Raw genomic sequence first — 15,683 nt, 5'->3', positions numbered from 1 at the left:
TTGAAAGTGGTTTTGCTTGGCTTGACAGTGGCCCTTCATTAATGTGTAAAATTGAGGTTGCGTTTTACATTAGGAATTTCCCTAAACAATTCAAATCTCTCTCTCAACAGATACGTTCAGTAGTCTTAATGTGTAAATGCCAGAAAGGACCAGCTTCCTCTAACACTTGCACAAACACATATAATGCCAAAACCAAATTTAGATGCATCTTGCTGTTACAACTCGTCCATTTCAACCTGTTAATAATAATAAAACAATCAAAAGAATATTTGTTATTCTGTGGAGGTGATGGTGGGATTTCTTCGTCGTGTGTAAGATCTCTGGAGTGACTCACAAGCTCCTGATTGGCCCGTTCTAGTTGGGGATTTCCGCCCGGGCACTTCCTTCACCGACTCCTCTATTCTAGTCTTCTGTCACTCACTCTGAGCAAGTCAGAAGCGTGTGACAAATCAACACTGTTTGCATGTGCATCATGGATGGTGAGTAGCAATCCTGCTTTTATTTATTGGACAAAACCAGTATCTGGACTGTGAGATTTAATGAATGACATAGTCTTTATGTTGTATTTGCATCACAGTTGCCTGGCTCCAGAATGGCAACCCTACAGTGTCATCACACTCTGATGAAGGCGGAAGATTCCGCCGAAACATGTCAGGTAAATGAACCTAAAACAAATTTGTTTGATATAGAAGAACCAGAGAAGTAATTGAAAAAGAAAAAACAAGATGAACCTAGTACAACTAGTGTTTACTTACAGTATCTCTCAAGTGACAAATTATTTTTTGTTTTGTTAATTTTTTCAGTTTTATGAACCTATGACCTTTTATTTCACCGTTAAGTCATTGCTGCCGTAGTTTATTTTGCAAATGTATTTGGCAAATTCAGCAGACCCATCAATATAGTTTACCACATTTTTCTGCCCTTGTGATTCTATTCCTCCAGCTCTTTTGCCCTCCATGCTTGAGGATGACCAACATCTGAGTAAGTACAATTGAAGAGTCGAAGAACCACAAAAAAAAATGACAAACTGCATCACAAAATGCAGAGCAGTGTACTTTCACTTCCCCATTTGTCTTTTGAGGGAAAGAATCAAGTGACTTGTCTTGGTTAACCGTTGCTGTTTTTAGCTGGTGGGACTCAAGCTATCTATCCTGGAACTGACATTATCACTTGAATCTCTGAGCGTCACATTTTTCTATTTGGCAGTATAGTACACCCTGCAGTTAGGACAGAAATGTGACAGGGCTTGTTTTATACTGACATCCTTGATGTAAATTGTGTCTGTGTGTAGGGAGTGAGAGAGAGAAAGAGAGAGAGAGTGTGTGTGTGTGTGTGTGTGTGTATTTGGGTCTGGTTGGGGCACCTGTCACATCGAAGTTTTGTCCACATCACATGAAACTTCCTGGTTCACTTCCCGTTCCTCTCACACAGGCCCAGTGGGAGAAGTCACGCGATATTAGTTTAAGAAGCAATGCTAATCCCAAATATAGCAGTAGATGCTAATCAGGAGACTGTTTTGTGATGCTCAACGCCGTCGCGTGAGATGAATTCAATAAACAGTCCATGCAGTGTGCTCCCACTATGAGTTATGGGGGTTTTTTTGCGATGAGAATGATTTTAGATGCCATGCTAACATGAATGAAAGTTATCATAGTTGCAGAAAAGCTATGTTGCATTTTTGCATTATAGCAAATACTCATCTGTGGCTATCATCTATGGTTAAAGTAGAGAAGCATGACTGTAAACAACAGGGTGGATCCCTGAAAACTTTGCAAGTAATGAAGTGGAAGCAGAGCCCAAGGAGTTGAAAAGAGGAAATTCCACGGTTTGTTTTTAAGAAGTCACACAGTAACCAAAAAATTTCATCTGCATATGTGTCACCAACAAGTTGTTACTAGTGTCGCCAACACATAATAAACTAGAAATTGCAATTTCTGGAGAAATTGCGTGTGAAGGCGAAAAAGCTGAATAAATACTTGGGGAATGCTGCAGACTGATGTTAGAACGGGTTGTATTAGTTGAAAATGTAGAAATTGGAAGGGAAAAATGAAATTTTGTAGAATTTAGTGTGAATTTCAAAATTGAACATTTTTAACTTTGGGTAAGTGGGAAGTTGTGGAATAGGTAGGCAAAAGATGAACAGTTTAAAGTTGGAATGGGTTGAATTGGTTGAAAAATATAGAAATTAGAGGAGAAAAATGAAATTTTGTGGAAATTTTAAACATGAAAACGTGAAATTTTTGGATTTGGGAATGTCGAAAATCTTCCCGAATGTGATTTGAATGTGCTGAATGATGTGAATTTCAAACTGGAACGATGTAAATGTGAAATGTTGAATGTGCCATAAAGAGTGAATGGAGAAAAAAAAAATTTGCGAAAACGGAAAATTTCTAGAATGAGAAAAATTTTAGGCGCTCTTCTCGTGAATATTTGGAATACGTCAAAAGTGGAATGGAGTGAATCGGTTGAATTATGTGGAAGGAGTAGCAGGACAAAAAAGTGCCTTCACACTAATGATTACATGCATTCTCTGCACTTGCGGTCACTGATTGTTTGGAGCATCTTCCCTCTCTAGTGGGCGAGCCCGCGATCTGCATCTTTGAGCAACCCAGGATGAGAGGAATGCGCTTCCGTTACAAGTGCGAGGGTCGCTCGGCTGGCAGCATCCCCGGTGAGAGAAGCACGGACAACAACAGGACGTACCCCAGTCTGCAGGTGACCAACTGTGTTCATGAACGTTTCTATTCTATAGCTCACTGACTGACTTTATTTGCACATGCTTGTGATTAACATTTCCAACCAGTCTCTCTCCTTCCTCCACAGATTTTGAATTACAGTGGCAAGGGTAAAGTGTGTGTTTATTTGGTGACGAAGAATGAGCCATACAGGCCACATCCTCATGATCTGGTGGGCAAGGACTGCAAAGATGGCTACTATGAGGCCGAATTTGGGCCGGATCGCAAAGTAATCGCGTGAGTTCTATGTGACCTCTGCAAATATGTCAGCTGAGTCATTATCACCATAAGTCCATTTTGTTTTAATAGGTTAAGCATGACAAATATACATATATGCATGCTGACAAACACCAAAAAAATATAGCACAGCATCATGGGAATTCCCCGAGTGACATCACTGATGCAGCCTGTATGTGTGGTAGAAAGGGAAAACGGAGGTTGCGTGTAAAATCGAGCCTTTGCGATTCAGTCACGATACTTTGGTATTTCTGATTTGCATACCTCTCATGAGCCTCGCAGTAGTAAACATTTGCAGAAAGCACTATTCAAGTGTGTTACCCCACCACAATCTGCTTTGTTGGTGATCATTTGTTATGGTATTTTGACACACGGTAAAACTATCAATAAAGGGACAGATGCTGTGAGCAGGATTACACAAAGACTAAGTTTCAGTGCCCAGGAAGAGCAATTAAGCAAATAAATAACTAATACATTATTAAATTCACTGATTGTGGTTTTTGATCATCAATTGATCATTTCATTACCTTTGTTAAAAAAACAGTAGTAGTTGTTGTAGTTTTATTATTATTATGTGAAGAGATTGACAATAAAGCAGACTTTGATTATTTTTTTATTATTGTTATTAATAGTAGTACTAGTAGTAGTATGTTGTTATTTCTATTAAAAAATTGTCCAAATCTTCAGAATTTCAACTTTTCAACAGTAAATATTTTCCAATCTCTGTGGACATCTAGTTTTGGTGTTCATGTCGTATTTTTTGATTTCTTCAGTTTCCAGAATCTGGGTATCCGGTGCGTGAAGAAGCGGGAGGTCAAAGATGCCATTTTACAAAGGATTAGCAGAGGGATGAACCCCTTCAATGGTGAGTCCTTTGACATCTCAGTATTTTCATTTCTATGTGATGAAATCTCCAGTAACATTGTCATGTAAGTGAATCAAATGGATTTAAAAATAAGAGAGGGGGGGTCTGGTTGTGTGGTTTTGCGCTCACTTGTGCAGTGATGGTCTCGTCCTGTTTGTTCCGTTACGGACCATGTTAAAGTTTCCATCCATATATTTATTTTCAAAACCACTTACCCCAATTTGGGTCGCGGGTGTGCCAAGGTCTGTCCCAGCTGGCTTTGAGCGAGACATTTACACCTAAGGGCAATCAAACTACATAACCAAGATTTCAATGACCATCCGCGGAAATTGAGCATGAATGCTTAGAAATGTTGAGATAAATGTTCTTATTCTTTTTCTTGTTGTGAAAATAAAAGGTCCATCTGTTGAATTTTGTACACACGCTATAGAAACTGAATGGAAAACTACAAACTGCAATCCTCTTTTTGTTTTTCCATGTTGTTGCTAAGCCAAAATACAAAGTAAAGAAGCAAAATGAGGGGTCTAACCATGCTTAATGCAGCGCAGCATATACTAATCACTAGTTCTCAAATACGCAAGGAACGTGACTGGATGCTTAGTATGTGATGTCATTTGCTTTTCTGTATATTGGGCTCAAAGAAGTATGCTCGTGTCTCAGCAGTCATGCAACTATTCAAATGGCAATTAGCAAATTACCAATCACATTTTATTTGGCGAGTATCTTTTTTCTTTTGTGATTGTTCTAATAATATGTGATTATGTTGTTACACAATTATCATTGTCAGCAACAATTTCAACCTTTCAAAAGAACTTGACCTATTTTTTCCTCACCTCGTGCCACCTGATTTGAGGTGTCTAGTGAAACGCTGTTTCTTCCATTTGTGCAGGCAGACAGCGGTGCTGTCGCGCAAACAAGCGTTAGGCTACTTCCCTATTCTTGGGCACAGTTACTCCATTGAGCACATAGAGAACGTGAGGCCTTGGAATGCAGAATTCATTAAACGGGGAGGGAGTCGTTAACCGAGGGTGCTTATCAGTGTTGACGTTAAAAGCAGGGTTGGGTCATTTTCTTCATGCAGTTGTAAAATTGTGGGAAGATGGCTTCAAGACGAGGTTTAATTCGCAACACTACTGCTTTCCTATTTGCTTTGCTGACAAACTCTGACCTAAAATCCTGGTGAGGATCCATCGGGTCTCTCGTTGTTGTTTTCTTGCCAATGTTTTGATCCTCACTGGGAAAATAGTACACAGGGAGTAAACGAGTTTGTGAACTTCAGTACTCTAATTTGCCCATAGGCCTCACCTGACAGGTTAAGATGGATGTAAACAGTGCGAGGGCATCATGGCAATTGTTATAAAGCTTATTTTGTTGTCTGTTTTGGTAAATGGGCTGTCACCCCTTCCAACTATCAGCCACGAATGATAGCTAAGCGTTACAGTTGCATGCAGATGAATACAGAAGTGGCACCGGTCGATTTCACTTAAAGCAGTACTGTATTGCCACAGTTTGTGTAATGTGTATCCCTCTCTCTCATCAGCTAACTTCTGCTCTGAAACTTGACTTCTTCCTCCATCAGAGGGCATTACTTCCTCTCTCTTTTCATCCAGACACACGTTTCTGACAGACACGAGAAAGTGTCTAATAGCAGTACAGGTGTCACAATTAATCGACAGCTAATCAATTATCAAATTATTGTATTTTAATAATCGAGTCATGATTTAGAGCAGGGGTGGCCAACCAGTCAGAGACGAAGAGCCACATTTTTTGACTTTGTTACCGCAAAGAGCCACATCATACACATGAGCACACAGGAACTACACATTTCTCTAGTCCTCTATGAAAACAGAAGGATTTATCTTCTGTTTGAACAAGACATTTGCAAACATCTGCTTTTACTTTGGACTTTTTGTGCTTTATTGGTGTTTAGTGTTGTTGTTTTTTGGTAATCACTAAACAATACCAAATAAACGAAACTAATTTATTAATAAACCATTATCCGGAAAAGTCTGTTTTGTAACACCCTTAATCAGAAATAGTATCTTATTTGATGAAGGAATAATGGACACAATAATGGGTTCTAAAAATATCCAATAGTGAGCCCGAAATAGCAGTGTCTGGTCTGTTCACAGATGATGCCAGTTTGAGGAGGAAGGGAAACACCCAACAAGCTATTATGCCACTTAAGCCATCTTTCCATCTCATACGTACATAAGAGCCACCCCAGTCAAAGACTCACTAACACGCTTTCTGGCCCCACTACATTACTTTCACACACGTCACCAGCCATTTCGGGCACTCGCGTTGGGAGTCTCAGCTCTCGGTTATACACACAGGCACACGCTCACGCACGCCCTTCTTTCCACTCTGCTGTGACGTTGCTCAGCATCACTGTGGCGACAAATTGTAGGTGGGGAGCTGAAAGCTATTGTTTGGGCATATCTGTCTTGCCCAAACATTCCGCTTTTATGACTTGATTTAATGCACGTATGAATGAGCTCGCTATTTGCCAGACCTGTGTTGTTTTTCAAATGATAGTCACAAGCATCTTTGTAATTGTGCATGTGTGTGTGTGACCACAGTGCCGCAAGAGCAGCTGCTGCAGACGGAAGAGTACGACTTGAACGTGGTCCGCTTGTGCATACAGGTTTTCCTGCAAGATGAAAACAGCCACTACACTCGAGCCCTCAACACTGTAGTCAGCAACCCCATCTATGACAACAGTGAGTCATTTTTGTTTAATTAGATCAAATTTAAATTGGATTAAATTGTCGGCTCGAAATATCTCTCAAAATACTGTAGTACCTTGACAGTCAGTGTTTTAGAATTATTATTTTTATTTATAATTGTACAGAATAATAATATATATATATATATATATTATAATATATAGATTATATATAATCTATATATTATTTATACTTATTATTTTTTTTGTTTTATTTAGATTTGTTATTATTATCATTAATAACAGTTATGCTAGTGCATCATTAACAGCTGTTAATATCAAAATGTTTAATTCATTGACAAACAATGACGCTCAAGTGAGTTTCTTTGCACCTTAAGTCATTCATTTGTGCCTTAATCGACTAATATTTCCTTCCATGTTCTGTTTGACTGTTCAGTATGTTTTTGCAAAATGTTACAGTATTATAGATGCCCTTCGGGCAATTGTAAAAAGAAAGAAAAATAACATTCCACTCATTTGGAGCACAGGAATGCCTCTGATAATACACTGCACTGTTTGTTCAGCTGCATTTCCAACAGCAAGAATTATTCCTCAGAACTTTTAGTCACTCGTGAACTACTTCAGTGTTTATCACACACGCACGCACACACTGAGAAAGAGGAAGTTGTATACTGTACAGACACTAACCCTCAAACAAAAGTGTTACCATAGAGTACTTCCTCGTCTGCCAACAGACACGTGACTCAACTTTTCTGTCTTCGTCTCACTCCATTGTGTTTACCTGCGATTCGCTTCCACGTGTTTAAAACAACAGGGGCCCCAAACACGGCGGAGTTGAAGATCTGCCGGATCAACAGCAACAGCGGCTCTGTCAAGGGAGGAGACGAGATCTTCCTGCTTTGTGATAAAGTGCAAAAAGGTACATTGGTGGGAAATGTCTATTGTCATGTTTCCTTCTGTGTTTGTGATTTCGTTTTTTTTAATTATTTCTTTTTAAGTAATTATTTGAAGGGCCACTTTTTGCATTTCATTTTCTGTTTCCCTCTCTTTTTTTTTTATAGATGACATCGAAGTGCGATTTTTCTCCTCTGACGGTTGGGAGGCCAAAGGCTCATTCTCTCAAGTCGACGTTCATCGTCAAGTGGCCATCGTCTTTCGGACGCCGCCTTTTTACAACACCTCGATCACCGAGTCAGTGACGGTACACATGCAGCTACGCCGACCGTCTGACGTGGAAGTCAGCGAGCCTCTGGCCTTCCGATATCTTCCTGATGACAAAGGTTAGCAGTATGCACCCGATGATGGCCGCCATTTGTCGAAGAAGCCGCACAACATTTATTACAATACGTATTTTCTGCTTCTTTTGTTTAGACCCTTATGGTAATAATAAAAAAAAACGTAGCAGAGAGAACTTAATGAGGATGTGGGGATGTTCAGGTAAGATTTGTCACTGACGACACATGCTCTTATGTTGACATCCAAAGTGAGTACATACAACATAAATACATGAATGTGACAGAGGTGTTTCTGCATTTTTCTAGCTGTGCCCTTTCCTGGCCTGGCTATGAGTAAGCAAGCGGCAGTGCCACAAAATACCGGGAATCATATGCAAGGTACAGTATTTCAGGAAAAACAGCCTTACAAGAGGCTCAGGGATTTAAGAAGATGTCCTGAGACAAATGGAGTTTTTAATATTTGGTGGCCTTCTATCGCCATGATCTCCTTAACATTTGGGGAGCCAGTAAAAACAACAAAAAACCTTGAGAGTTTGAGTGCCTGAGTGACTACTAGAGAGTATGTTGCTCACAGTAGTTGATACAGAAATGTCACCCGAGGCAAAATGACAATCATCTTACAAAACAGACTAGTTCCAAGGTTAACCAAAATGACTTGCTGACACTGCACTGCCGTTGCCATTCTCCATTATAAATAAAGTTTTGTTTGTTCCAAATAGTTAGGCGCAATTTTTTTCCCCGTTATGAACTACTTCCAAATTCCATCAATTATAACAGGTAGCTGAGTTGCCTGATCAAAATACTGTAATCACCCGTTCTAAGTGTGTATTTAATTTTCTTGTGCATAAGATGAGACCAAAGAATGCCAAACAACATGTCGTTTAGTATTTAATCCAAGATAACAGACAGAATGTTAAGTAAACTGGACTCCCTGACACCTGCGGGACCGAGGCCAGGGCTAGTCCGCACACTGATACCAACGTTGTAACAGAAGGACAATAATTCCATAAAACTGTGACGGGAAACAATCTGTAATCTGATAGTTGCAAGGTCAGTGCACTGGCTGCCAAGAATTTACCACTGCCAAAAAATACAAGTGTACCTAACAATACCATACTGTTGTGTATGTTTTCAAAAATGTTTCTCTCGATGCTGATTACATTTGTGCTGCTCGCTACAAATATGTTTTCTTGTTAAGGTTGGCTGTAACAAATTTTGCTTTCCCCGACCAAAGATCCTCAGCTTTTTATTTATTTATTTATTTTTGGGGGAAAAACGAACATACAATCCGCATTCACTCTGTTTCTAGCACCGTATATTAGAAGTCAATTTTCTGTTTTGCAGAGCACAACATGTACCCCAGGCAGCCTCCATCTCTGATGCAGCAGCAGCAACCTGTGTTCAACCAACCCTACCATGTAAATGTCAGCCATACCTGGACAAACTCCAACCAAGTGGAGACATCCTCCATCAATCCTTCTAATGTCATGAGCAATCTGCCCCAGCCCAAGAGCGCTCAGCCGCAGCATCAAAACCATACTTCTGGGTTCCCCGGTGAAAGCAATGTCCTCCCTGAGCTCTCCATAAGCGACTTGCAGTGCTTGGACCCAGGTCTTCAAGTTCCTGCGATGGGCCAGCCTCAGTCCCATGCGCTCTTCCATTCGCAGCACCAGGGGGCGGGTCCTTCCTTCAATAATCGGGTCCAGAACCACCTTGGGAGCCAGACCCCGGGTTTCCAAAATGTATGGAACAATTTTGGTGCCCTGAATCCGTTTCAGGACACATTGCAGAACGCTGTTGCTGCTTCAGAAAAGAGCGCTCAGGGGCTGGGAGCTTTCCCACTCTTGGAGGGGTTGGAAAGGAATGAATTTATGAAGGGCCAAGTAGGAAGAGAACCTCAGACTGGGTTCCAACTAAAGCAAGAGTCTCACATCTCGGTCAAGCAAGAGCCCATGATGCCGTTTCCTAGAGAAGCCCACGCAAACACGTACACCAACCTTCTCCCTCGTTCCATGAGCAACTGCACCAATGTGAATGTTTTAAGGCAAGACGGTGGAAGGAAACCTCACCTCGTCCACCCAAACCTCAAAGACCCTTATTCTACTAACCACATGACTTCCGAGAGTCACTTTTCGACTTTGGATGAGTATATCAGACCCAAGACAAGTCATTCCTCAAAGCAGTGACCGCAAGGAATGACATTAACTAATCATCTCATGTTGCATTGAATATTGACAAACTGATCATATTCCTGCAATGCTAACTGGGCATTTATTTTGGCGTGGAATGTATTGTGGGTTACATCAACGGGTGAACACAAGCATTAGTACCGTCGTTCATTAGTGAGCAATGATTTCATGCCACTTGGTAATGCAAATCTTTACATGGTACAAGACTCGATGATTTTCAACAGGTAATGAGGAATTATGTTCTGTTTTAGGCCGTTTTTGACTGGAAATATTGCAGTTCCAGTACCGTTTTTTTTTCTGGCTGTCATCTTTCTTTCACGTAAACCAAAGCAACACTTAGGATTGGCGGAGCAAGATGACCGCGCGCACAGACGCAGCCGCCCGGCGCTCCTCAGCTGTTGGCAGTATTGCAACTTTTTTCGTAACTTTTCTTGTAACATCTTTAGTACTCGTGCAATACAGCAGAGCGGAACTGTTGTCGGTCACAGTAAATACCTTCTGCCCGCTAAATAACTTGATTCTCTGGAACACGATTCCCCCTGGGGATTCGGCGGCCGCCAAGCGTGGACTTTTTTTGAGACTGCTTTTTAAAATCGAGAACTTCAATATTGAGCTACAGCTTTTTTTTTTTCCATCAGGTTGTTAAAATCATCACCCCACCCCTGCTCATCCCTTGCGAAAACTGACCTAAGATTGCATTTTATCTGTATTTTATATTGTTTTATATAAATCTGCATGCCATGAGGAGCTGCCAAACTGATTTTCACAGTTAACACTGCGTTAACAGTAACAACAAAGGAATTCAATTCAAAGATTGTGATGACAACTAAAAAAGCTCACAGAGGATATATAAGTGGGTTAGTGGTATACTTGCCTTACTTTGGTACAGGCCGCGTGGGTTCCGTTTCCGCTCAGTGACAGTGAGAATGAGTGTGAGTAGTTATCTGTTTTTGTTTGTGTCATGCAACAACATAAGACTCTGCCTCCCTGTGATCCATAACAAGATAAGCGCAATAGTGGATGGTTGGATGCATGAATGTGCTTTGAGGGGGTGTGTCCCCCCCCCCCGCCATGATTCATTCCTTGTTGCAATAAAAATTTGCAGAAGTATCGTTATTGCATTGAAGCTTTGATTGTTGGGATTTTACTGTGGCCTTTTGAATTGCTTTGTTAAGGAATGTCACATATTGCGCAGGTTGCATTTATATTTTTGTCCATTCTTTTTTTTTTTCTGTCAAGCAGCATTTGTTGTCATTTTCGCCCTAATTCATTAATTGCTGAAGGGCTAATGAATTGACAAAGTACTAAAATTTCCAATGAGGAAATTGGAGGGAGCACGCAAAGTTGTGACTTTCCTCAGTAATGACTATGTCACACCAGTGATCACATGTGTTATTCTCAGAGCCAAACAGATGTTTGACTGATAGAAATGTAAATATCTTGTTGTTTTAGTCTTTCAGCTCAGGCTTTTTTTGTGTATGTGTGTGGGGGGGGGGGGGGGGGTAGTTAAGGACAAGCACTTGTGATTGTGCACAACTGCTTTGTCATCTGTAGCCTTGCTCATTATGTTTTACTTCCTTGTATGTCTTTAAGATCAACTGCTGACTATGATATTTTCCGTGGGTTGCTTAGAGGGGTTTTGCAGCAGGATCCATTTTTAATAAACAATGAATAAACATCTTTTGTCACTTTCTACCAGAGATGAGAAATCCAGAAAGTAAAAACGTTCCTGCAGTTTGGGTTGAGCCCAAGGTGCTACTACTCAAGGAGCTCGTTTTTCTACTATGAGTCGCACTTACCTGGCACTGTTCAAAGTACCTCTGATTATTGCCAAACAAAATAAATAAAGATCTTCTAGTATACTGACACTTTCTTTCAATTTGTAGTTACAGCACAATTAAGCCGCGATGCACAGAAATCTTCCACCACATTGTTCAAAATATAGAATTTCCATGACAATAAAGATAACTGAAAATCCTGCACATTTTAAAGTACGTCATGTTGTGATGAAAGCCATGTTGCTGGAATTGTTACGAAACTAGACAGCCTAAATCGCCGTCATTCCTATTGCATAAATGTTCATGATTCCTTAACACTCCTTTGACAACGACAAATGGAGAATAATAATTGAAGATCTCAGAATGTGCTGACTTGTTAGCCATAATTGGGTTCCCACGCGAATATTTACTCCGATTATCTAACTGTAATTTATGGGCGGGAGTTTATTTTATGTTGTCCTACTGGCCTACTTTTTACATAATCCATAAAACAGGTTTGGGATCTTTTGCTCTCTCCTTTCTTCACGAATGTCAACAAGGAGGATGCTAAGAGTGGTTCTTCCAATGACTCTCCTGCAGTATTGTCATATTCAGTCTTCACTTTTGTCTTAATGATGATGTATGCAACTCTAAAGAATGTTTGTCTCGGAGTCTCACTCACTGCTACACATTCACGTTATCAACATTGTAGTGGAAAAACACACGCTGGACCAGTTGGGCCACCAAGTTCCCGTCAAGCCTCATCTGGTTTTAGTTCCATAACTTTTTACTTTCCGAAGCCTGTCTGCCTCCACTACCTGTCACACACAATCACGCAAACAATGCGTTTCATTTTGGCGTTGTATAATCTAATTACAGTAGTTATTAACTTGTTTTTTTTTTCAAAACATGGCCATGGCAGCCGTGTTGGCGCTAATGAACTGAAAGATGTTGAAAGCTGTATCTCAAGGTGTTTCTAGGGTTACCAAATTTAAACACAATAGGACAATTGTAAACAAATATACAGACTCTGTATTACAGAGTATGACAAATGCAAACTCAAAACAAAACGCCAAAGTCGGATTTGCAAATGTCAATTGTCAATAGTAAAACAATGCATCAGCCCAAGAAGTCAAAGATGGACGCTGCTTTTTAATTTTCTGAGTTTGTTGCAAAGGAGATTTCATGCATGTAATTTTGTTTTGTTTTCAACATTGTATTTTTCTGTCATGACTTGTAAACCTTTTCTGCACTGTCATCGTGTGCAAAAGTACAGATAACATTTTGTTCTGATTTAATTATTTGCAACCTAACTGATGGAAGGATGCCCAGTTCTCAAAGCGCCATCTTTTACGTCACGTTTCTCACTTAGATAACATAATCCCAGTGACATATTTTACAAAGTTTTTGCAGTACATTTTAATTATAGCAATTATAGTCTAACAGTTGGACTCTTCCTTTAAAAAGTAACTCGCAGAGCAAGGAAAATTCCACCAACATTATGAATTCGGCAATACGTGTTGCTTGGTAAAACTTGTGCTCAAGAAAAATAAAATTAACAAACACACAATGGTGGGTGCATTCAGTGATCACTCACAAAGTACATAGGACATCTCAAAAGTATGTGTGTGTGTGTGTGGGGGGGGGGGGGGGATAGTCTCCTCTAATATTATAAAAACTAAAGATTCATGTTGAAACAAATTTCCCCATGTGGGACAAATAATGGAATATCATATTATTTAATGCACCAAGCTGTCACATGACCAGGACATCTCAAAAAGTATGTGGAAAAACAACTAGTCTCCCCTAATATTATAAAAACTACAAATTAATGTTGAAACTAATTTCCCAATGTGGGACAAATAAAGGATAATGTTATATTATTTAATGCACCAAACTGCCACATGACCAGTACTCTGGACAGCTCATCAACAGCAATTGCTATGATAGCCCGCAACTGCCGCTCCGTTCCGTGACACCAAATAGCAATGACTAGAGCCCATTGCATGGAAACATTTTAAATGATGCACCAAGATTAGAACAGCTGCATGGCAACTCAAGTTGCAGGGACAGCTGCTTTGAGAAACTGGTTGTGTGTTTGGTTTGCAGGGGTGGTCCTCACTTTGTGATGTCGTTTTCTTGGATTGGGCAGGGCTGCTGCTTAGAGAGGAGGAATGAGCAGGAATGCTTTATTTTCATATCACAAACAACACCAGAGTGGGCATGCACATGCACGTAGACATAGTGCTTACTGATTATGTGTGCAAATTATACTGACACGTGCAGTAACGTGCCTCGCTCTATTTTTCCAACCAGAATCAAATTCAGTTTCATTGGAATGCAATAGTATGAGAATCTCAAGTTTGATGATCCTCATGTGCATGTAGTGCAGTGATGGGCTTTTATGCTCAAGGGTCACGTTTGATTTTTAAAATCAACAGGGGCCGTGCCATTTGTATTTTGCAGATGTGGTAAAGTCAAAATGGCCATGCAAAATTGTTGCTGTTGGGGTCGTCACAGTGATTCACTCACATGATTTGTGAATCATCATTTGTTCGGAACAGATTTCAAACATAACTCAGCTGCTTGTCAAGGCTTATGACCGGAAATCCAAAATATTGAACTTATTAATTAAAAAAAAAAGATAAATAAACAAGTAAAAAAAAAAAAAAGGCTAAAGTTATGCAATAAATATAACAGGAGTCATGAAAAAATCTGAAATGGGTCTGATCAAAGAACTAAGAAAACTTGTCGACTTGACGTAAAATGTCTGGTAAAATGCAAGTAGTCTAATTGTCTTTGACCTTCATAAATCACTACAGTGCAAAAGGTCTCGGGCCTTTTTGCATGAACCCCAAATACCAGGTCCAAGAATCAACCCGAGCATCTTCCCACACTCTTTGACATCACAAGCCAATACTTTCTATTCCCAGGATAATGACAGCATCATCTCACAAATGACAGCCAAACTTTCACACGCCTACACTAGTTGGACCACATAGACATTTGATGCAGTCCACCCACCCCGCCACAAAGCTGCTGTGACGGCTCTGCGCACACGCCTGCTCAACAGCGTCGACATCACTCAGCTTGTTTGGTCAAACCACAAGATGCACCTCATCACTCAATGGCATTTCGGAAAAGCTCTCTTCACTGGTAGCCGCCCGCCGCCTCCTCACACACCTTAATCGGGTGTCAATGTCACTGTCACTTTGCTTTACTATTCACCGCGCCGTAGGGGAATTTCACTACAATGTCACTAGAACGCGTTGCAGTTGCCTCCAAAAGTATTGCAACAGCCATATCAATTCTTTGTTTTTGTTGGATACTGTAAACATTTGGGTTTCTCACAAAAGTTTAGAAGTAAAATTTTTATTTCATGGTAATAATAATAATGTCTGTTCCAATACTTTTGCCAACTGGAAAAGTGGGGTCTTGTGTTGCTTAACACGTAGAGATAGATGAAAGCTGGCATTCAGAATTATTTTCTGATGTTTGCCTTTATATAACAAATATTTATATTTGTATATAACAACAAAAAAAAGGAATTCCTGTTCCAATACATTTGGAGGGATTGTAATTATTGGAACATTATAGTTAAGTGCAGAAGTACAGGCATGGACATTTATTTATTTTAACACAATTTTACCTTTTGCATATTTCTAGAACAATGCATATGAATTATGCTGATCAACAACATTGTGCATAATGGGTTTATAACGCATCATTGTTATCGTAAATAAACTGTCACTGATATAATTGCCACGTTATTAACGACTCAAGATCAATTCAATGTCCTCAATGACCTGAACGGATGACATTATTCTCAACAGGCACTTCACGCTTGCAGTAATTGTACAAATATTGTGTGGCATAACTGCACCATGCTCTTGTTACTTACCAAATACATCTTAATCTGTGTTTTTCTACTTCTTATTGAGATTACATTTAAACCTCTTTTAAAGGGTTCTTCAAT

General features: G+C 39.9%; 1 protein-coding gene across 3 annotated transcripts; it reads left to right on the top strand.

Annotated features, from left to right (window-relative positions):
• Nucleotides 1-362: 362 nt before the first annotated feature.
• Nucleotides 363-11,628, top strand: rel (v-rel avian reticuloendotheliosis viral oncogene homolog). Of its 3 annotated transcripts, none has more exons than XM_061285383.1 (12): nt 363-479; nt 578-655; nt 943-981; nt 2,576-2,715; nt 2,824-2,972; nt 3,746-3,837; nt 6,420-6,560; nt 7,341-7,445; nt 7,588-7,806; nt 7,898-7,963; nt 8,068-8,139; nt 9,106-11,628. In XM_061285383.1, exons 1-12 carry the CDS (start codon nt 464-466, stop codon nt 9,945-9,947), a joined length of 1,959 nt encoding a protein of 652 aa, XP_061141367.1. In that variant the 5' UTR covers nt 363-463; the 3' UTR covers nt 9,948-11,628. The 3 variants fall into 3 exon arrangements, with proteins under 3 accessions (XP_061141367.1, XP_061141368.1, XP_061141366.1); XM_061285382.1 differs by having other exon boundaries at nt 385-479; nt 553-655; XM_061285384.1 differs by lacking the exon at nt 578-655 and having other exon boundaries at nt 375-479.
• The last annotated feature ends 4,055 nt before the right edge of the window (nt 11,629-15,683 follow it).

The sequence above is a fragment of the Syngnathus typhle genome, linkage group LG8 (genome assembly GCF_033458585.1).
Source record: "Syngnathus typhle isolate RoL2023-S1 ecotype Sweden linkage group LG8, RoL_Styp_1.0, whole genome shotgun sequence".
Lineage (NCBI taxonomy): Eukaryota > Metazoa > Chordata > Actinopteri > Syngnathiformes > Syngnathidae > Syngnathus > Syngnathus typhle.
The sequence above is the reverse complement of the archived record's forward strand: the minus strand, read 5'-3'. Positions and strand labels throughout refer to the sequence as shown.

Excerpts from the sequence above, each read along its gene's own strand:
- rel (XM_061285382.1), top strand. Across the intron at positions 3,838-6,419 it reads AGGGATGAACCCCTTCAATG|TGCCGCAAGAGCAGCTGCTG; the intron begins GTGAGTCCTTTG and ends GTGTGACCACAG. Across the intron at positions 7,964-8,067 it reads GAGGATGTGGGGATGTTCAG|CTGTGCCCTTTCCTGGCCTG; the intron begins GTAAGATTTGTC and ends GCATTTTTCTAG.